The sequence below is a fragment of the Salmo salar genome, chromosome ssa20 (genome assembly GCF_905237065.1).
Source record: "Salmo salar chromosome ssa20, Ssal_v3.1, whole genome shotgun sequence".
NCBI lineage: Eukaryota > Metazoa > Chordata > Actinopteri > Salmoniformes > Salmonidae > Salmo > Salmo salar.
Window position 1 is genome coordinate 63978571 of NC_059461.1, and position 23150 is coordinate 64001720.

Here is a 23150-nt window from a genome sequence, read left to right on the forward strand (position 1 = left end):
AAAGCACAGATCATGTAATGACATTGACTGTTCAGTCACTATAGGAAGTTTATGAGGTTAATTAAATATTAACAATAATGATATGAAGAAGGTAATAACAATGCTTGGATCAATGCCCTCAAGTATTATTTTATACATAACAATAAAAATATAGAATCTATTGGTGCATTATTTATGCTGTGTCCTTAAACACATTACCCCCTTGAATAAACTGTATCAACTATAATTTGGCAAGTAAAGTGAACTTGAAAGAGAACATCTGCATAGAAAAGTGAAATATAAGCATTTGAGATTTTGACAATATCAGGCACTCTCTCTAATTAACTGATACCCAAATCCAAAGATCCTGGTATTTAGTTGGGCAGTGGGAGTCCAATGGCTGATATCACAGAGGTGATGAGTAGCAGAGTGCTGACTAAGACAACTTGACTTCCAGAGCGATACACCTGGCGACCATTCAATAGCTGGACTGGGCGATAGGTTCCCACCATAGGCTTTCCATCAGCAAACTGAAGCTGAGAAAATTCAGCAAGCTGTAAGACACAAAGATGAAAACATGTTAGACCAGTGGCGTACCACAGTTTCGAATGGCCCCCAAAAGGTCTTAGATAGTTTTGGGGGGAAATGGAAAATTTCTTGCAATTCTACACAAATTGTTATGGGGCAGAGTTAACCATTTGCAGTTTTACAGTTAATTTCCTGACTGTACAGGTATAATGTCAAGTATAAAGGTGACATAGGTGAGGTACAGTATAATGTCAAAGGTGATTCTATAAAGCACCTGTTGCCTGCTGAGAGGAATGGTATTTTCGAACATTGTCCAGACGACAGATTCTTCACAGGCGGGTGTGGTGAGAGAGCCATCGTAGCGGAAGTAGCTGGTCATATTACTCTGAGAGGGGATGAGCATGTCCAGGGACACTTCACTAAGGGTAGTGTTTGAGCCTAAAGTTGGACACAATAAATACAATGGAAAATAAATATACAGTTGCCAAGGATTCCAGCCACCCGAGCCATGGACTGTTCTCCCTGGTCCCGTCTGGTAGGGGGTACCGGAGCATCGGGTCTCAAACCAACAGACACTGAGATAGCTTCTTTCCCCAGGCCATAAGACTGTTGAAGAAGTAAACTACCCCTGCCCTCCCTCTCTTCCAGACTTTCCGCACTGACTACCTGCTCTGTCTCTATGCTCAACCACAGGTCTCTACCACTCAGGCACACACACCTACACTGACACTCTTCTCATTCACATATACCCACATGCACACGCACTCATGCACCCACACTCACACACTCACTACTGACGCCACACACATACAGATGTAGGATCTTCATTTGATCACCCTGCTGCAGGAAAACTTTCCTGCAGTGCCGGACATTTTTAACTTGGGTAGCACTTTATAATAACTCCACATATTAAAGCATTTATAATGAATTATTAAATATTTTATTCATCATTTATTCATCATTACACCCACATTTGTAAAAGTTAGTAACCTATTTAATAATGATTCATAAGATCATTAATAAGATGTTTAATATGCTGTAGGTCCTTATAAACCATTTACTAGTCATTAGTTAAGTATTTTTGCGTGGACTCATCTAAAGTGTGGGATATTTATACTTTATAAATACTTTATAAATGTTTTGAGCAGGGGCTGGAACCGAAATACTTTTCCAATCATTCCGTTCCGAGCAGAACCCCTATGTTTTTTTGTTCCAGTGTTCCGACCAGAAAATAAAGTTCTAAAGCGGTTTGAACCCCAAAAAAGTAACAGTTCATTTAGTTCCTTTTCGTTAATTTCTTAAACTGTGAAATAATTTTTACATTTAGCTCGTTAAATTACTCCTCCAATTATTGCCAATTGAGCAGCTTGCTGTGGGACAGGTATTTTTATTTAACTAGGCAAGTCAGTTAAGAACAAATTATTATTTACAATGACGGCCTATCCCAGCCAAACCCAGACAACCTATGGGTCTCTCAATCACGGCCAGATGTGATTCAGCCTGGATTCAAACCAGGGACTGTAGTGACGCCTCTTACACTGAGATGCGCCACTCGGGAGCCCAAGAGGTAAAAGTTGTTTACATGTTTGATTGGTTAGATAAGTGCAGGCGCAAGATCCGACTGAAATTTCACGGGTCGGGAGAGAGTGACATGCTGCTTGGCTTGAAACGCTGAACATCACGACGTGAATTGGAACATGTTTAGGCTATACTAACATTCTAATTATACAGAATTACATACTAGACATTAGGAATATTTTTGGAACTAAAAAGAATGTTATTGACTCGTTCTCAAGATTTGAAAATAACAGTTCTGTTCCGTAACACTAGAGATCCCTTTCGTTCCTGGTTCTGTTTCCGTTTCTCTGAACATTTTGTTATTTTTCTGTTTTCATTTCTGTTCTCTGAACCAGTTGCAACCCCTGGTTTTGAGTGACCAGTATAATTTCTCACAAAAAGATGAACATGACATTGGTAAACATTCCAGCAGTACCTGTTGCTCCTTAAGGTCTCAAAATGACCACTAGGACATATCAATGGTTTAACAATAAGCACACAATATAGTGGGTGTTTTAAGAGAATATACTTACAATTTTATTCCAAAACAGTCACCCTGTTGTAATAGTGTTATGCTAGGTAAAATGTTTTTAGTCTAAAAATGCTAACATAGAAGTTTCTTGGCAGTGACTTTTCTATCAAAACCAAAGTGTCGATTGCAGCCAGTCACTTCTTCTTGGTTAACCCAGAACTAAAATATTGCGTAAATTGGTCAGCTGCATGATTAAGGTCTTGGTTATTTTATACATCAGTGGTCCATACATGTTAGAAATTGGTCTCCACATTCTCAAAAGGAAACTCTTACATTTCCACTTTGAAATTTCAGACTTGATTTCCCCTTACAAAAAATGTATCAACCCCTACAAAAATGTCCATTAATTATAATCCATATAATTCACATTTCCTGTTGCTGCAGGATTATTTTCCTACTGTAGTAGGCTGGCTCAAATTAAAATCCTATATCTGTACACTCGCATCACAATGCACACACCACATAGCTGCCATAGTGATTATTATTACCGTTCACTGCTGCTTTATTGATTATTATGATTATTATTAACATTGCAATTTATCCTGCTACTGGTCACTTTTACATAATTTACATGTTCATACCTATCCCAATCACTCCAGTACCCCTGCGCATTGTATTAATGGTACAGGCACTGACCTGTATATAACTGCATTCTCATGTTTCAATTTTTTTATTTTATCGTATTTCACGTGTGTTTCTTCTTATCTACAGTGCATTCAGAAAGTATTCATACCCCTTGACTTATTCCACATTTTCATGTGTTACGGATACAATTATTATTACAAAAATTACGCATCTACACCCATTACCCCATAATGACAGTGAAAACATGTTTTTAGAAATGTTTGTACATTTATTGAAAATTAAATACATAAATATCTTATTCACGTTCCCAGAACGTGAAGGCAGACGCATTGTCCCGGCTGTATGACACAGAGGAGTGGTCCGTGGATCCCACCCCCATACTCCCGGCCTCCTGCCTGGTGGCGCCGGTAGTGTGGGAGCTGGATGCAGACATTGAGCAGGTGCTACGTGCAGAGCCCACTCCCCTCCAGTGTCCCGCTGGGCGTCTGTACGTTCCGTCTGCTGTCCGTGACCGGCTGATCTATTGGGCCCACACGTCACCCTCCTCTGGTCATCCAGGAATTTGTCGGACAGTGCGCTGTCTGAGTGGGAAGTACTGGTGGCCCACTTTCGCTAAGAACGTGAGGGTTTGTGTTTCCTCCTGCTTGGTGTGCGCCCAGTGTAAGGCTCCTAGGCACCTGCCCAGAGGTAAGCTACACCCCTTACCCGTTCCACAACGGCCTTGGACGCACCTGTCGGTGGAATTTCTTACCGATCTTCCTCCCTCACAGGGTAACACCATGATCCTGGTCGTTGTGGACCGTTTTTCTAAGTCCTGCCGTCTCCTCCCTCTGCCCGGTCTCCCTACGGCCCTACAGACTGCGGAGGCCTTGTTTACACACGTCTTCCGGCACTACAGGGTGCCTGAGGATATAGTGTCTGATCGGGGTCCCCAGTTCACTTTGAGGGTCTGGAAGGCGTTCATGGAACATCTGGGGGTCTCGATCAGCCTCGATCAGTAACGGGCAGGTGGAGAGAGTGAACCAGGATGTGGGTAGGTTTCTGAGGTCTTATTGCCAGGACCGGCCGGGGGAGTGGGCGGCGTTCGTGTCCTGGGCAGAGATGGCCCAGAACTCGCTCCACCACTCCTCCACTAACCTCTCCCCCTTTCAGTGCGTACTGGGGTACCAGCCGGTTCTGGCGCCTTGGCATCAGAGTCGGATCGAGGCTCCTGCGGTGGACTACTGGTTCAGGCGCACAGAGGAGACATGGGACGCCGCTCATGTTCACCTTCAGCGGGCCGTGATGCGCCAGAAAGCAAGTGCAGACCGTCACCGCAGTGAGGCCCCGGTGTTCGCACCGGGGGACCGGGTCTGGCTCTCGACCCGAAACCTGCCCTTCCGCCTGCCCTGCCGGAAGCTGGGGCCGCGGTTTGTGGGGCCATTTAAAGTCCTGAGGAGACTGAACGAGGTTAGTTACAGGTTATAGCTTCCCCCCGATTACCGTATTAACCCCTCGTTCCATGTGTCTCTCCTCAGGCCGGTGGTGGCTGGTCCGCTCCAGGAGTCTGAGGTGTGGGAGGTTCCTCTGCCCCCTCTGGACATTGAGGGGGCCCCGGCGTATTCCGTTCGCTCCATACTGGATTCGAGGCGTCAGGCGAGGGGCCTTCAGTACCTTGTAGAGTGGGAGGGGTATGGTCCGGAGGAGAGATGCTGGGTTCCGGTGGAGGACGTGTTGGACCCTTCAATGCTGCGGGAGTTCCACCATCTCCGTCCGGATCGCCCTGCACCTCGCCCTCCGGGTCGTCCCTGAGGCCGGTGTCGGCGCGCTGCTGGACCCGCGCGTCAAGGGGGGGTACTGTCACGACTTCCGCCGAAGTCGGTTCCTCTCCATGTTCAGGCGGCGTTCGGCGGTCGACGTCACCGGTCTTATATCCATCGCCGATCCACCTTTCATTTTCCATTTGTTTTGTCTTGTTTTCCCACACACCTGGTTTACATTTCCCTCATTACTTGTCGTGTATTTAACCCTCTGTCCCCCCCCCCATGACTGTGTGTGTAATTGTTTATTGTCAGGTTGGCACGCTTCCGGTTGGTTTGTGCCGGGTTTTGTTTTATACCCGTGCTTTGTGGCAGCCGGTACTTTGTACGTGGTTGTGGTACTTTGTGCTGCCTCACTTGTTCTTTGGGCATTTGTTTTTGTGACGCGATTGCGTTCTGTTCAAATGATTGCCTCAGTAAAGTGCTTTGTCCACTCATCTCTGCTCTCCTGCGCCTGACTTCCATGCACCAGCTACACCCACCGCCTGACAGGTTTCCTTCCTCTCCGGCAAATTAGTTAGGAAGGATGGGTGTGTCTTTGTAGTGACTGGGTGTATTGATACCCCATCCAAAGTGTAATTAATAACTTCACCATGCTCAAAGGGATATTCAATGTCTGCTTTTCTTACCCATCTACCAATAGAGTTGAATCTGTGTTTGAAAAATTCACTGCTGGACTGAGAGACCTTACAATTATCTGTATGTGTGGGGTATCACTAGCCACTTTAAACAATGGCACTTTATATAATGTTTACATACCCTACATTACTCATCTCATATGTATATACTGTACTCTATACCATCTACTGCATCTTGCCATCTTGATGTAATAAATGTATCACTAGCCACTTTAAACAATGTCACTTTATATAATTTTTACATACCCTACATTACTCATCTCATATGTATATACTGTACTCTATAACATCTACTGCATCTTGCCTATGCCGTTCGGCCATCACTCATTCATATATTTTTATGTACATATTCTTATTAATTCCTTTACACTTGTGTGTGTATAAGGTAGTTGTTGTGAAATTGTTAGGTTAGATTACTTGTTAGATATTACTGCATGGTCGGAACTAGAAGCACAAGCATTTCGCTACACTCGCATTAACATCTGCTAACCATGTGTATGTGACAAATAAAATTTGATTTGATTTTGATTTGATGTAGTAATAAAAAAAATTGGACAGAGATGATGTAGTCATAAAAAAATGTTAAACACTATTATTGCACACAGAGTGACTCCATGCAACTTATTATGTGACTTGTTAATTAAGCAAATTTTTACTCCTGAATTTATTTAGGCTTGCCATAACAAAGGGGTTGAATACTTCTTGACTCAAGATATTTCAGCTTTTCATTTTTAAATAAGTTGTACACATTTCTAAAAACATAATTTCACTTTGACAACAACATTTTCCCCCATTTTCGTGGTATCCAATTGATTGTTACAGTCTTGTCTCATCGCTGAAACTCCTGTACGGACTAGGGAGAGGTGAAGGTCGAGAGCAATGCGTCCTCCAAAACACAGCCCAGCCCAGCCACACTGCACCTGGCCCACCACAGGAGTCACTTTCTGAAGGAACTGTATATTACCGTTATTGCATTGTTGGGAAAGAGCTTGCAAGTTAACTCTTAAGGATTGGCCCCTTTTTTTAAATTTTCGCCTAAAATGACATACCCAAATCTAACTGTCTGTAGCTCAGAACCCTGAAGCAAGGATATGCATATTCTTGGTACCATTTGAAAGGAAACACTTTGAAGTTTGTGGAAATGTGAAAGGAATGTAGGAGAATATAACACAATAGATCTCGTAAAAGATAATACAAAGAAAAAAACAACCGTTCTTTTTGTATTTTTTTGGTACAATCATTTTTGAAATGAGAAAGGCCATAATGTATTATTCCAGTCCAGGTGCAATTTATATTTTGGCCACTAGATGGCATCAATGTATGTGCAAAGTTTCAGACTGATCCAATGGACCATTGCATTTCTGTTCCAAATTTTGTATCAAGAATGCCCAAAATGTACCTAATTTGTTTATTAATAAGTTTTCATGTTCAAAACTGTGCACTCTCCTCAAACAATAGCATGGTATTATTTCACTGTAATGGCTATTGTAAATTGGACAATGCAGTTAGATTAACAAGAATTTAAGCTTTCTGCCAATATCAGATATGGCTATGTCTTAGGAAATGTTCTTGTTACTTACAACCTCATGCTAATCGCATTAACCTATGTTAGCTCAACCGTCCCACAGGGGACCGACCAATCCTAAAGAAGTTAAATATTTAACTGTACTATTTTACACCTGCTGTATCTTGTACATGAGACAATTAAACTTTTGAAATCTTTGAAACATGCCAGTTGTACTTTAGACTCTTGGCACTTATGCCAATGTGACTGGAAACTATGGGCACTTTCACATAGGCCTATCCCTGTATGATCCTGATCCTGGAGTATTATCTACCTGGATCCATCCCATACAATAATACATTACAATGGCTGTTGTTTATGGGATTGTATGACTTACTGGGATGTTTGATAGTGTTCAGAGCATTTACAATGGCGTCATATTTTTTGTTGGAGCTTCTTGATTCCTGAAAATATAAGATAAGTATCATCGATCAAATGTCCTAACAACCCAAATAAAAATATTACAGTTGTACATCTCATGGATAATCTCATAGTTAATACCTCATAAAGGAATCCAAGAACTCCAACCCCTGCAGGGTCTTTCAGAGCTTCAGCCAAAGAGTTGTATTCCTCTTTTATATTAACAATATGCAGCTGAGGACAAATAAATAAAATGTGAACACTCATAGTGTATGTACATGTGATTGCTGTATAATTACTGTAAACATACTGTACCCAAATGACCGTTAAAAACAATGTAATAAACACAAATCAAGAGCATGAAAATGTACTGTGAATGTTTCCTTTCTTTTGGTCATCAAACCTCCATGGGATATCGTTCTCCATCGATGGTGTGTTCTGATCCAGGGCCTCCATCCTTGCCCCAGTGCAGGTGGAGCTGTACTGCCTTGTATGGCACTGCCAGATCTCCACCCTGAACCTTCGCTGTGGCAGGCAGGTCCACTTGAACTGCAGAGATATGAAAGATTTAGTCCATGTAAGAGCAGATATTTGGAGTCCATGGACCTTGCATGTACTGTACTATTGTATTGTTCAGTCTATGTTATGGAGCTTTGAGTTTATATCAAATCTGTGAAATATCAAGGCATTAAAAGGGTGAATAGGCCTTGCTATTCATGTTCAATACAACTACAATACACCATGCGAATATAATGTATAATTTGCAGGGGACATTGTACTGTAAATGTAATGCAGCATCTATATAGCAACTTACCAGTGTGACCATTGTTTGTGATGAAACCGTGGAAGGCCTCTTGGTACCCAGTGAATGTGAATGGTGTAAGGCGTCCGTCTGGTAGGGTTCTTCTCGTCACAATGTTAATTGGAGACTGGGCTGTTCCGTCACATGTCCCAGCAACCGTTGCCCAACCATCAGGTCCTTCTCAGCGAATATTGAGACAGAACATTAGTTATGTTTGATTTGGGGTGGCAGATAGCCTAGTGGTTAGAGTGTTGGACTAGTAACTGGAAGGTTGCCAGATCAAATCCCCATGCTGACAAGGTAAAAATCTGCTGTTCTGCTCCTGAACAAGGCAGTTAAACCACCATTCCAATGGGGATTTTAGCAAATATATGTGCAACAAGTGTTACATTTCATGTTTTATAATTACACAAAATTATAAATACCATGCCTGATATTAGTGTACATTCCTTTTGTTGTTGTAAGTTCCCTTTTTAATGTCGCACACTTCCTTCTCCTTCTGTATTCTTCCTCATAAACATTCCCTGACCTCCCTTACCTCTTCCATTTCTACTGTATGTGGAAAAGATTCAAGTAAAATTGTCCCATGAAAATCCTTATCAATCCATTATGTTAAAACACTGATATTGAGTTTATATAGTCACTGACATTGTAATATTATAATATTTAATATTTATATAGTCACTGACATTGTAATATCTTCTACCAGTATATTGTGATTTGTATCTGTTGATTTGTGAATGCTGTACATGCTAGCTAGTTAGCGGGGGTGTATGCTTCATGATTAACGACTCATGTGTAATCATAACAACATACAGGAACTCAAGTCCTTTTGTTCACCTGACCTAGAATTCCTTACAATCAAATGGCGACAATATTATCTCCCAAGAGAATTCTCTTTGGTGATTGTCACAGCCGTGTATATCCCCCTCAAGCCGATACCACGACAGCCCTCAAGGAACTTCACTGGACTCCATGCAAACTGGAAACCATATATCCTGAGGCTACATTTATTGTAGCTGGGGATTTTAACAAAGCAAATTTGAGAACAAGGCTACCTAAATTCTACCACCATATTGATTGTAGCACTCGTGCGGGCAATACACTGGATCACTACTACTCAAACTTCCTTGTCACTTAAGACCCTCACAAACTTTTACAGATGCACAATTGAGAGCATCCTGTCTGGCTGTATCACCGCCTGGTATGGCAACTGCACTGCCCACGACGGCAAGGCTACCCAGAGGGTGGTGCGGTCTGCACAACGCGTCACTGAGGGCAAACTACCTGCCCTCCAGGAAACGTACAGCACCCAATGTCGCAGGAAGGTCAAAAAGATCATCAAGGACAATAACCAACCGAGCCACTGCCTGTTCACCCCACTACCATGCAGAAGGTGAGGTCAGTACAGGTGCATCAAAGCTGGGACCGAGAGACTGAAAAACAGCTTCTATCTCAAGGCCATCAGACTGTTAAACAGCCATCACTAACACAGAGAGGCTGCTGCCTACATACAAACACGAAATCATTGGCCACTATAATAAATGGATAACTGGTCATTTTAATAATGACACTTTAATAATGTTTACATATCTTACATACTCATCTCATATGTATATACTGTATTTTATACCATCTATTGCATCTTGCCTATGCCGCTTGGTCATCGCTCATCTGTATATTTATATGTGCATATTCTTATTCCATCCCTTTAGATTTGTGTGTATTAGTTGTTGTGGAATTGTTAGATTACTTGTTAGATATTACTGCACTGTTGGAACTAGAAGCACAAGCATTTCGATACACTCGCATTAACATCTGATAACCATGTGTATGTGACCAATAACATTTGATTTGATTTGCGTTATTGTAGTTTTCTCTTCACATGTCGTCATTGGGCTAGCATGGCTATTCATGTCCCCTGTTGTTAATTTATACTTTACAGAAGAGTTGGTGCATAAGGGCAGCACAACATTTAATTTGTGGATTTTGTTTGTTTCTTTATCAGAAAATAAAGCATCATTAGACCAACCCTGATCCTCTGGACACCTGTTCACCAATCAAAATACAACACAGAGGCAATCTACACAGTCACATATGTACTGTATATGGTTTACCTGTGCAGTTGCCACCGCATGTAACCTGGGACTGGTAGCACCAATCTAGAGAAGGGATTTAAGGACAAAGATGTGTGGCAAAGTTCACTGTTAAGGTTAACCTTTGTCAATCAGATACAGACAGCTATAAAGGAACACCCAATGTTATTGGCTTTTGACAGATAGCATTAGAAAGGTTAACTTGCCACAGGTGATAGAAATGTATATTCAGAACATTTCATTCTCTGAGACAGTGGTAGTTGAATTTCAAAATCATGTATCTAATTCAGTAGTTTCATCACCACATAGTGGGGTAAGCTTTGACAAAATGTCATAATTTCCCTCTCATTCCAGTGCATTTCATGAGAAAACATTGGATATTTCCTTACAATAAGCAGGCAGTTGGGCTGATCAAGTCTCTATAATTTACCATTTATATTTCATACACACTGAACATTTTGCCTTCTGATTAATCTGCTACTGTGAGACACATCAGTTCTTTGTTTTATTACATTTCAGCCAAATGCAGCCATGCATTTCTATGATATTTGTTGTGGAATTCCAAAGTACCAAGCGTTTACTGTAGTTTGTAATATATTTAGCTTTATGACTTAGCTAACTACATTTTCAGAGTAGCTTCCTCAACATTGTATACCCAATGCAAGTAGACATAGATCAAGTTTCAACCCATGTTAGTTACTAGGATTGAATAAATTAACACACTCACCTGCCCCTTGAATCTTCACAATGGTGGCAAAGAAAAATGAAATAAGTAAATTCATTGTGATTCGTTTTTGGTTGGGTCAAACGGATGAAGTTCTTTTCTAAATAACGGCAATAAGCAGAGCACCTAGCTCATAAAAATTCCAATAGAAAAGGCAACTCCTCCCACTAGGTTGTATCCATACCTGTTGATAAAATGTATTTATCTGGGACTGTTCCCTTATCATTTGTTATCTATACATTGACGGGAATTCGTTAATAAACCTCATATACTCCAGTCAAGAGTTATTTATAGACAGATATGAGTCAAAACTATTGAATACATTAGTGAGACACTCCTTGTAGGCTATTTCCTCAGAACTACTCTGATTAGATAGTTGGCATATCATTTTATGATTTGAGATGTGGTGTACTCTCACACGATAAATAAACAGTACTACATTTGTTTCCTTGGAAGTTGTGGGATCATACGTTTTTGGTTTCCTGTTGGTTCTGGGAATGAAGCCATAAGTTACCTGACCGATAGAATAGAAGTGAACATTGCCTGTTCTGGGAAGGTTTATTTTTGGTTGCAGGGAGGTTCTGAGAATGTTTTACTCTGGGTGGTTTTATTAAGGCTCTGAGAATGGAAATTATAGGTTATTTAGGGGGTTTTCAAGAACTTCCTTAACTTTCACTGAATGTTTCAGTAAGTGTTTAAACATTGCTAGCTTATTTTTTGTTAACTTTTTTTAAACTCCAAGCACAGATAAGACACATGGAAATGTATTTCCTTAGGCATTAATAATGCAAACACATTTATTTTTTTGTGACACGGCATCAGTGAGATTCAAACCTAGTCTTCTGTTCTCTATCCATGTAATTAGTCCACATCACCACCAGGATGGCGCTGGCATGCCATGTTTTAATACGCATACAAATCTGTTTATTTTAGTCTATTCAAACAGACCCAGTTTCAAAGGAAACAAGCACTCATTAAGATCAGGTGTAGCCAATTAGTGGGCATGGCCAACAAACCTGAACACACTTAACAAGATAGAGGATAGAGAGAGTTTTGTTGATGCTGAGAACGGAATGTATATGTTTTTAAATAACATTGTTAGACTGTTCTCTGAACATTAATAAAGTTTTCTTGTGGTTTTCATGGAAGGTTTTCTTAACGTCCTCGGATCAATTTGAGAACATGACTTTAAATAGAACTATGAAGAAACCTGTAGGAAATGTTATGCTGAAGTAGCAAAATTCCCAAAGCCAAACATTGCTGCATGTTCTCTGAACTATTTGAGAATATTTCCAGTGGCAAACCATTTGGAGAAAATTCCTAGAACATTAATAAAATTTAACTGAAATGTAACCATGTTTGAGCTTTTAGGAAACATTCTCTTAAGTAATGAAATACTAAGAAAGTTACTATTTTTTTGTCAAGTTCCTTACCCTAACCTGTGGTCTAATTACCAAAGCACCCTCTAGTGGCCTCATGGGTGGAATTTGTCATAATTTTTCATGATTTCATAATTAATTAACAGTATTCATTTTTTCCCCACAGAAAATCTGGTGTTTCTATCTGAAATGGTTTTGTTATATTTCCGTCTTCTGTGATGTATATAAAGTGTAATATTGGGATGCAAACTCAAAATTGAATACATTTCAACTCTATATGTGACATGATACCGGTGTCTACTTGTTTTTAAGCCCATAACCATGTGTGTGAGGGGTATACTTTTGTTTCAAAGAATGTTTGTTTAAGACTACCAAGAAACACTCTGTGTGACTCTGATTTAGCACACTGCAGTAAAAGGTTAAACATACTGAGAATGTTCAAAAGCCAAGCAACTATACTGCACCATTCCCAGAATGTGGTGGGAAGGTTGTATGCAAAATAGCCATAGGACAACCACAAACTCACCAAGCTCTAAGAAACATATGGTTCTCAGAATGTTATGTGCTAGATGGGTACTGGCCTTTGAGGCAGAAATAGAGTCCCCGATAGATCTCAACAGAGCCGGCTCTAGCCTTTTGGGGGCCCTAAGCAAGATTTGGTTGGGGCACACACCTCGCGGCAAAACATTTTAGTGGCCCCCCTCTTGACCTGTGGAGAGATTTATTTACATTTTTTTCTTGTAATTCTACATATTTTGCAAAGGGACATAGAGAAAATGTTGCAGTTTAAAGCAAGTTTTCTGCAATTCTACACATTTTGCCATGGCGCGGAGAGAAAACGTTGCAATTATACTATTTTGCCATTGGGCAGATAGACAGCCAGAGGGCCCTAAGCGCCCACTTACAGTATGTCGTGCACACACAATCCATGTCTAAATAGTCTCAAGGCTTAAAATCTGTAGACAATATAAATGTACAAATACATTCTAAGTTGGTTACATTAATAATGATGATTACTAAATGTTACATGAAATGTAAATATGAAATATAAAAACCGAATGGAAACCCCCTTGTTAATATGTATTGGCAATAATTTACTTAATGGTGAGGCATGGAACAATATATTTTTTTGCTTTTGTCAAGCTGGATGTTTGAAATATGAGTAGGTGATTTCAGTCATGCTTCTTCAGGAATGGAATAAAGACAATTAGCACTTGAATGTTGTAAATTAATACTGTGTGTAAATACTGGAGTGATGTATGATTGTTAATAAAATTGTTCATAGACACATTTTTTATACTGTGTCTGTGGTAGGCAAGTACTTTGGAATTACGTTTAAATCGTCGAAACAACAACTTGAAAAGACGTCTTTTCAACTTTCACTTTCAACCAAAACCGAACTTAGACTGACCACTCAAGAACCCCCAGGAGTCAATGTGTAATTTCAACGCTTCTCGAATACTCCTCACATGACATAATTTACAAATCCATGTTGGAGCTCATTGTTATACACTCTTAGAAAAAAGGGTTCTTCAGCTGTCCCATAGGATAACCTTTTTTTGGTTAAAGGTAACATCACTTTTTGGTTCCAGGCAGGACCATTTTGGGTTCCATGTAGAACACTCTGTGGAAAGGGTTCTACATGGAACCCAAAACGGTTATATTTGGAACCAAAATTGTTCTACCTGTGAATCAACCAGGGTTCTCCTAGAGAAGGGTTGGTTATTTAGCAACAAAACTGAAGAATACGCAACTATGGGGCAAAACAGATGGACTTGGCTTTGATTGTTGACAACATGTAAACTACAGTGCATTCGGAAAGTATTCAGACCGCACATCAATCTACACTCAATACCCATAATGCAAAGCGAAAACAGGTTTGCAGATAAAAAATTTGTTTTAAATATATAAAGGAAATATAACATTTACATAAGTATTCAGACCCTTTGCTATGAGACTCGAAAATGAGCTTGGGTGAATCCTGTTTCCATTGATCATCCTTGAGATGTTTATACAACTTGATTGGAGTCCACCTGTGCTAAATTCAATTGATTGGACATAATTTGGAAAGGCACACACCTGTCTATAAAAGGTCCCACAGTTGACAGTACATGTCAGAGCAAAAACCAAGCCATGAGGTCAAGGGAATCCGTAGAGCTCCGAGACAGGATTGTGTCAAGGCACAGATCTGGGGAAGGGTACCAAAACATGTCTGCAGCATTGAAGGTCCCCAAGAACACAGTGGCATCCATCATTCTTAAATGGAAGAAGTTTGGAACCACCAAGACTCTTCCTTGAGCTGGCCGCCGAGCCAAACTGAGAAATTGGGGGAGAATGGCTTTGGTCAGGGAGGTGACCATGAACCCGATGGTCACTCTGACAGAGCCCCTGAGTTCCTCTGAGGAGATGGGAGAACGTTCCAGAAGGACAACCATCTCTGCAGCACTCCACCAATCAGGCCTTTATGATAGTGGCCAGATGGAAGCCACTCCTCAGTAAAAGACACATGACAGCCTGCTTGGAGTTTCCCAAATGCACCTAAAGGACTCAGACCAACATTCTCTGGTCTGATGAAAACAAGATTGAACTCTTTGGCCTGAATGCCAAGTGTCACATCTGGCGGAACCTGGCACCATCCTTATGGTGAAGTATGGTGGTGGTGGTAGCATTATGCTGTGGGGATTTTTCAGCGACAGGGACTGGAAGACTAGTCAGGATCGAGGGAAAGATGAATGGAGCAAAGTACAGAGGATCCTTGATGAAAACCTGCTTCAGAGCGCTCAGTACCTCAGACTGGGGCTAAGGTTCACCTTCCAACAGGACAATGACTCTAAGCACACAGCCAAGACAATGCAGGAGTGGCTTAGGGACAAGTCTCTGAATGTCCTTGAGTGTCCCAGCCAGAGCCCAGACTTGAACCCGATCTAACATCTCTGGAGAGACCTGAAAATAGCTCTGCAGCGACACTCCCCATCCAACCTGACAGAGCTTGAGAGGATCGGCAGAGAAGAATGGGAGAAACTCCTCAAATACAAGGGCGTCATACCCAAGAAGTCTCGAGGCTGTAATCGTTGCCAAAGGCGCTTCAACAAAGTACTGAGTAAGGGTCTGAATCCTTATGTAATTGCGATATTTCAGTTTTGTTTTTCAATACATTTGCAAAAATTTCTAAGAACCTGTTTTTGTGGTATTGTTTGATGAGAGAAAAAACTATTTTATCCATTTTAGAATAAGGCTGTAACGTAACAAAATGTGTAAAAAGTCAAGGGGTCTGAATACTTGCCGAATGCACTGTAGTTACCAGCAATTTGTTGTAAAGGGATATACATATAGGCCTATCAAAAATGGTGAAATCATCAGGTTGTGTGTTCCCTGAAGCAGGGACCCAACTTCCACTGGGGACAGGGAGATATCCCCCACATTCTGAAATTGCATTTTTGTCCCCCTCGGTTGTATAATTGGAATGTGATACAAAACGAGGCAACGGTGTGCTTTTGGACCCTGCAGACACTGAGCAGCTGTGTAGGCTGTTTGGAGTGTTTATCTGACCAGATAAAATAATAATAATAATAATGTTATGTTCCCCCACTTCTAAAACCAAAGTTGTGCCCCTGCTGAATTGTATTTGAACACGCATCTTTTTATTGACAGACAGAGAGAGTAGCTGGCTAAATACACCACATTTCACTAGAGTAGGGCTATAGGACTCCTGAGTGGCGCAACGGTCTAAGGCACTGCATCTCTGTGTAAGAGCTGTCACTGTAGTTCCTGGGTCGAATACAGGCTACGTCACATCCGGGCGTGATTTGGAGTCCCATAGGGCAGCGCACAATTAGCCCAGAGTCGTTTGGGTTTGTCATTGTAAATAAGAATTTCTTCTTAACTGACTTGCCTGGTTAAATAAATAAAAATAAGAAAGGAAAGGCTCGAACAGCAATCAGTCATCCTATGAATATTAAATCATGTGCGGAGGGATAAGGGGTTTGGCCTGAGTTTCATTGGGCACGAGTTAGGGAGTTTGTGCACCTATCAATGGATACAACGTAGCTGATACTCTGCAAAATTCGGAACGATTTGAGAATAGTGTACAATTGATCAACTTTAGGAAATCCAGTTGTGTTGATAGACTATGGATCGCTGGAAAGGTAGAGTGGCGCTTGTTACCGGGGCTTCTGTTGGAATCGGAGCGGCGATTTGCAAGGCTCTTGTCCAGCACGGCATGAAGGTTGTCGGCTGTGCCAGGAACGTCGAGAAAATAGAGGTGGGGGCCATGTATGTGACGTAAAGCGTTAGTGTAGCCTTTTTGTTGTTGCTACTTTTTGAACTGTACTGACTAGGCTACTCTACTACTATCTTAGACCAATATTGGACTAAAGGAGCTAACCTTACTCCAATGACCTTACATGTTTTGTTTAAATGGCGAATTGGCTCTGGAAAACTAAACAGCCAAATACTGAATAGATTATCAATTGCGGTACGGTTCTGGAAACATAAATCCCTCTACTTTCATATAACATCAAACAATTTCACAAATTCAAAATACACACTTACTGCACTGTTTCATATGTAGCCTATATGGGCCAACAAATAAATAATTTACATGTCACCTGCATTCTGTCACAAGGTTTGCCTCACACGTTTTACTGCACGTAGGTTTATTATAGATTACTACAGTCTAATGGCACCTGATCTATACCAATTGAGAAGTAATCTTTGCAAACTGTTTCATTACTTTTATGATGTGTGTCACAGTAGTATATGATATTGTAGAAAATATTATTTGTCAAATGAAGCACATTTGGGAATTACTTTCATATGGCTTCACCATGTTGTTTTAACCTTTGGAACATAGAGCATGAAGTCATCTTCCCTCTTGATTTTAGAAACTGGCAGCAGAGTGTCAAAGCGCTGGGCACAGTGGTACCCTTGTTCCCTACAAATGTGACCTTTCAAATGAAGAGGAGATCCTTTCCATGTTCTCTGCCATCAAGACTCTCCATCAGGGAGTGGATGTGTGCATCAACAATGCTGGCCTGGCCCATTCAGAGTCACTGTTGAATGGCAAAACCGATGGCTGGAGGACAATGATTGATGTAGGTGTCACTGGCAATGATCTCTGTGTTTATGTCAACTGCTGTCCATATTTATCTTTTATTTTTAGTCATTTAGCAGGCACTCTTATCAAGAACAACTTACAGTCAAAAAGCAAAGCATGATTTTCGCTATCCTGTGTCATGCTCTCCATCATTTAATAACATTTGTTATTGATGTACGTTTCAATCTCTGTGTTGTCACTGACCTTATTTATCTAAAAAAAAAACAAGGGATGGCCGTCACACTTTCTTCAGTCCATTATTTAATATCACATTGATATTCAACGGCTGTATTTTACAGGTGAACGTCATTGCATTGTCTATCTGCACACGAGAGGCATACCAGTCTATGAAGGAGAGGAAGGTGGATGATGGACATATCATCAACATAAACAGGTACCGTACAACTCTATCTCTACCTCCAGATATGCAATTGGACTCGGGTTGCAGTGAATGCTTTTCTTTGGACAATCCACTGGTGGTACAAACCATAATGCATCTTCTTTTATTCTAGTATGAGTGGCCATCGTGTAGTTTTCAGTGCTGATACACACTTCTATAGTGCTACCAAGTATGCTGTGACTGCCCTGACAGAAGGACTGCGGCAAGAGCTGCGAGAGGCTAAAACCCACATTCGAGCCACGGTAAGTTATTCATTCTTAGTCTTCTTATTAGAAATATTTCATTCTATTGTCAATGAGCTGATCAGTTGTCCATACCCACCCAGCACTGAATTGTGCTAATTTATCATATTGTGAGTACTGTACACCAACAGTACACTGCTGAAAACGATGGTGTTCTATTATTGGCAACACTCCACAATATCAGGCCAGTGTGTCCTCATGATAGACCACATTGATGTTTACAAATCAACCGATTTATCTAGCTAATGCACAATGTAATCGTTAGAGCCATCTAATGAAAAACTGTCACTAACCCTGTGTTTCTGTTTTCTTCTGAACAGTGTATATCTCCTGGTATGGTGGAAACAGAATTTGCTTTCCGGCTTCACAGCCTCCATCCAGAGAAGGCTGCTGCTACCTACAACAGTATGAAGGTGAATAATAACAATAATAATGATATCTGTGCATACAGGCTTTATGATTGTTTTTGAATGTGTACGTTATAATTCTACTGCCTTCTTACAGTGTTTGGAAGCAATCGACATTGCCAGTGCTGTAACGTATGTCTTAGGCACACCGCCACATGTTCACGTAAGTTGGACATTTGTCTGTCTCAGTATTCTTTGCACACTCTGTTCACTTCCATCAATGTTTGAATGAATGGGGGAAAAGTTTTCCATAATCTGACAAATAACTACCATACTCCTGTCTTTACATATCTAGATTGGAGATGTTCAAATGCGACCTGTGGAGCAAGTGTCATAGAGCAGTCCTGCAGGAGGAATCTGATGCACCTTGATCATCTCAGAGGATTGAACGTTGGCTTAAAGCTGTAGGATTGTGGAGTTTTTGAATTGTGATTTTGGGTCTGATCCGAAAATTATTATTTGCCATGAAAAGTATTGTAGGCTACACTACAGCCCCTTTACAATCTGATACAACCTGATAATACTGACATTGTGTAACAACACTATTGCAATTTTCCATCAATATTTAGATCCTTTTTTGAATTAATGTGTTTGCTAAAATAAAGTTATATTTCAAGTGAATTTTGTGTGCTGGTGTCGATACAATACAGTAAACACAAGGTCCAATTAAACTGAATAACATTTTCTATGTTACATACAAATATTACAAAAAGAAGACATTGAAAAGTAATGCAAAAACGAAATGTATTATGTTACATAGCATAACACTAGAAGAATTATACACGACAACATTGAAAAGTATAATGCAAGGATTGCACTCTGCAATCCAAGGAGAGCTGTGTTCATCTGTGACGTGCCTCGCCTTCATTTGGAGTTTGAGGGATTTTTCTGCATTCCAGTCTTGGAAATTTGCTTGCGCCTAGATAGCTAACACATTTTTGTCGTCAAGAAATGAATCTATTTTCCATATCACGCTTTGCTAATCAGTCAACTTAAAAAGGAGCCGGTCCTGCCTCCTGTCACATAGGTATGTACCGTTATGGGCAATGGGAGTCAGCCAGCTGTTTCTGGCAATACAGCTGTATGCTAGCTACAGTAGATGGGGCTAGCTTGGTAGCCATCTCTTTCCATTGTTGTTATGCAAGCTAGCTAACGTTAGCTATGTTGTTGTAGCTAAGAAGAACGCTACCTGCAGCTCCAGCCTGATATCCGTTGGATAGCTACGGCTACCTTTGCTTATTTGTAAAGTCATATACATTTGTATCGTAGCTAACTAGCTAAACCTTGTGATATCTAGCAATGTCTTCGCCCCCTGGCTATAATAATGTTCTACTGCATCTCTACCAGTCAGCCATGGCAGACAGCAGCGTCTTATCATCATAGCTTATTGTAGCCTAATATTTCATTGTTTACAATAAGGTTTTCTTATGACATAGCCATACTTAAACTGTAAAATATGGTGTATTAAATTTGTTAACGTTTTTAAATTATGGAATAATTTTGTCCCATAACATAATTTCCAAAAACTGTTTTTTTAACACATAACCAGCAAATGAAAATCATGTTGTTTATTATCTCTTCAACAGCCACTAAACATGGATTTCATCGAGAGGGAAGCAGAGGAGTCTGAGGAGGAATTCGGGAGTCCAGAGGACACAGAGAAAAAGGCACTGAAGCATGCTGCAGCAAATGATGGTAATCTATTCATTGTACAGCATGTGAATCATTTAGACTTTATTTCAAAGATGTCCCTTGACAGAGTTATCATCATCACAACTACCCTAAATTCGATCGATGTTAACAATGTACAACTTCTTGATTTGTGACTTAGATGAGGAGGAGGAAGAGGAGAATACAGAGGATCAAGATGCGGATGGAAACCTCTGTGGTCTGATTGATGATGGTGTGGAGGAAGGGGAGGAAGAGGATGAGGAAGAAGGGAATAAAGATAAAGAAGGTGATAGTGACTCTGGGGAGGAAATTGGACACCGTAAGAGGAAGAGAAGTAAGTGGTCATTCATAAATTGGTCCTGTATTTATTCATGTCTGGGCTGCACTGTGATTGCTTCCTAGCCACATTGTAGGCTATATCTTCAGTCATTGAATAAACTATAATGTCGTAAACCCTTTGATTCTATTTTGCCCATTCAGATTCAAGCCTTCATGATTTGTGACACCAAACAGTGTGCAGCAGAATCATGCATACCAATAATAATCACCTTTGGTGTTTGTGTATCTTGCGATTTCTGTCTACAGGCTTTGACGACCGCTTGGATGATGATGATATTGATCTCATTGAGGAGAATTTGGGAGTAAAAGTGAAAAGGGTAAATATTCTGATGCCATTATGACAAGCAAAATGAATTGTCATCATGGACATTGTATAACACACAGCGGAGGTCTCGTGTCATGTCCCATGGTCCCACTCTCTAAAAATACTATGTAAAAGGAGATTGGCTAAAATGTTTTCCTGATATCTCTACTCCTTCCTTATCATCATAAACAGCAAAAGTTCCGTCGTTTGCGAGACATGTCAGACGATGAGGATGAGGAGGGAGATGAAGATGTCAGGGAGGCCCATGAGAAGGACATGATAGCGGATGAGATCTTCATGGGGACGGGAGCGGATGAGGGCGAGGCATTGGATGTGCCTTTGCATCCCGGGGAGGATGAGGAGGAGGACGATGAAGAGTCTGGTATGAAACATTTTAGTTTCTTCATCTATAAACAGTCGAGTTGTTTTGAGTTAGCCACTCGAAAATATTTGAGTCATAGTGTTTTTTTTTTTTTTTCCTCAGATATCGATGACTTTATTGTGGATGATGACGGACAGCCCTTGAAAAAACCCAAGTGGAGGAAGAAGCTGCCAGGATATACAGATGCGTAAGTGATTCTGACATTTCATTTAATCACTTAGATCCCAATTTGCAGTAGCCTCTCCCCCTGAAAGCTGTGCAATAGAATTTGATATGGTAGATGTTTCCCAAATGGCACCCTATTCCCCTATGGGCCCTGGTCAAAAGTAGGGCACTATAATAGAGTGCCATTTGTGACGCTGGCATGTTTATCTGTACTCACATGCAGTATTTAGTACTGAGCACCACTGCCTTTTTACAGAGCCCTTCAGGAGGCCCAAGAGATATTCGGAGGGGACTTTGACTTTGCCGAGTTTGACACTGAAGCCTATGAAGATGCAGAGGAGGAGGAGGAGGATGCAGATGAAGAGTCATGGGACCGGCCCAAGAAGCAGGCCAAGAAGAGGGTGGGTCGACGCAGTATCTTTGAGATCTATGAGCCTAGCGAGCTGGAGAGCAGTCACATGACGGACCAGGACAACGAGATCCGCTCCACTGACATGCCAGAGAGGTTCCAGGTGTGTATACTTCTATAGGTTGCGTTCTAAATGGCACTCGGACCCTATGGGCTCTGGTCAAAAGTAGTGCACTATATAGGGAATAGGGTGCACAGTCACAGTCATAGTCATTGGGACACATGAGCACCTGAAACTTACCTATAACTATTATGGGCTTGACGCTGTAGCCCTGTGGTATTCAAACTTTTTCAGGGGGGACTCCATTTCTTCAGCCAGAATTTCCGGGGACCACATTTTTTTCGCAATGACTCCACCCCAAATATGACACAACATTAAAATCGGTACATTTAGATTTTTACATAAACAAATCACCTTCAATTCATTACATTTGCATCTCTTATCAAAATGAAAAGAAACTAATAAATACATTTACTAAATAAAATAAATAAATTACAATTATCTTTCTCAAAAACCTTTGCATAATGTCCCATACAATAATCTATACTCTTAATTTTTTCACTGTAGTTCCCCCGCGACCCGACTTTGAATACCACTGACTTTGAATACCACTGCTGTAGCCCATACCCTTTTCTGTGTGTGTGGTCTTGTTGTTTTTAGTTACGCTCCACTCGTGTGAAGCCAGCAGAGGATGATGAGCTGGAACAGGAGGCTGAGTGGATCTATAGGAATGCCTTCTCTACTCTCACCATCTCCATGCAGGTACTGGAGTGAGGATATTTTAGCTAGGTCTTATAAGATAATTAGTTAAAGCTGATGCTACAGTCTAGGTCTGTGTTTTTTTTAATCTAATATTCTGTGTTTTCAGGAGAACGCAGACTATTTGGACAGAGGTCCAACCACTACTTTCAGCAGAAAAGGCCCCAGCACCATCCAGAAGATTAAAGAGGCTTTGAATTTCATGAGAAACCAACACTTTGAGGTACTACACAGTCCTTCTAGCAGTGTATGTAAAGTTGAGTTCTTCCCTATCATTTTTCACAGTTAGTTAATACAACTGTCTTCATTGTTTCACCTCTAGGTTCCGTTTATAGCGTTCTACAGGAAAGAGTATGTGGAGCCTGAACTCAATATCAATGATCTGTGGAAGGTTTGGCAGTGGGATGAGAAGGTAATATACTGTAGCATTGGA

General features: G+C 40.8%; 3 protein-coding genes across 4 annotated transcripts in view; 2 read left to right on the top strand and 1 right to left on the bottom strand.

The window, feature by feature from the left end:
* Nucleotides 1-28: 28 nt before the first annotated feature.
* On the bottom strand, nt 29-11466 carry LOC106581086 (carbonic anhydrase 4). The gene is made up of 8 exons (XM_014162800.2): nt 11168-11466; nt 10462-10506; nt 8357-8521; nt 7946-8091; nt 7684-7776; nt 7520-7586; nt 782-945; nt 29-533 (listed from the first exon to the last, which is right to left on the bottom strand). Exons 1-8 carry the CDS (start codon nt 11220-11222, stop codon nt 354-356), a joined length of 915 nt encoding a protein of 304 aa, XP_014018275.1. The 5' UTR covers nt 11223-11466; the 3' UTR covers nt 29-353.
* Nucleotides 11467-16336: 4870 nt separating this feature from the next.
* On the top strand, nt 16337-19304 carry dhr11 (Dehydrogenase/reductase SDR family member 11). Its single transcript, NM_001141040.1, is given in 7 exon segments — nt 16337-16804; nt 17427-17636; nt 17938-18032; nt 18151-18280; nt 18601-18693; nt 18785-18850; nt 18983-19304. Coding segments are annotated over 7 exon segments (768 nt in total). The 5' UTR covers nt 16337-16672; the 3' UTR covers nt 19025-19304.
* A 198-nt stretch (nt 19305-19502) lies between these two features.
* The window catches only part of LOC106581197 (transcription elongation factor SPT6), a 43951-nt gene continuing 40303 nt past the window's right edge, over nt 19503-23150 (top strand). The window contains exons 1-10 of one of the 2 annotated variants that reach the window (XM_014163096.2): nt 19503-19714; nt 20274-20382; nt 20519-20692; nt 20944-21014; nt 21194-21383; nt 21486-21570; nt 21805-22060; nt 22619-22720; nt 22827-22940; nt 23040-23129. In XM_014163096.2, coding sequence (XP_014018571.1) covers nt 20283-20382; nt 20519-20692; nt 20944-21014; nt 21194-21383; nt 21486-21570; nt 21805-22060; nt 22619-22720; nt 22827-22940; nt 23040-23129 — 1182 coding nt within the window. In that variant the 5' untranslated portion in view covers nt 19503-19714; nt 20274-20282. Of the gene's footprint in view, nt 19715-19825; nt 19930-20273; nt 20383-20518; nt 20693-20943; nt 21015-21193; nt 21384-21485; nt 21571-21804; nt 22061-22618; nt 22721-22826; nt 22941-23039; nt 23130-23150 lie in introns of those variants that run through there. The other variant, XM_014163097.2, reaches the window with a different exon arrangement.

What these genes read in the sequence shown, in the direction of transcription:
- LOC106581086 (XM_014162800.2), bottom strand. Translation starts at nt 11,222, where the DNA reads ATGAATTTACTTATTTCATTTTTCTTTGCCACCATTGTGAAGATTCAA. An exon ending in TTCTTGGATTCCTTTATGAG is followed by an intron (nt 7,587 to 7,683) that starts GTATTAACTATG and finishes TTATATTTTCAG; the next exon opens with GAATCAAGAAGCTCCAACAA. An exon ending in TTCCTCTCAGCAGGCAACAG is followed by an intron (nt 534 to 781) that starts GTGCTTTATAGA and finishes TGTGTCTTACAG; the next exon opens with CTTGCTGAATTTTCTCAGCT.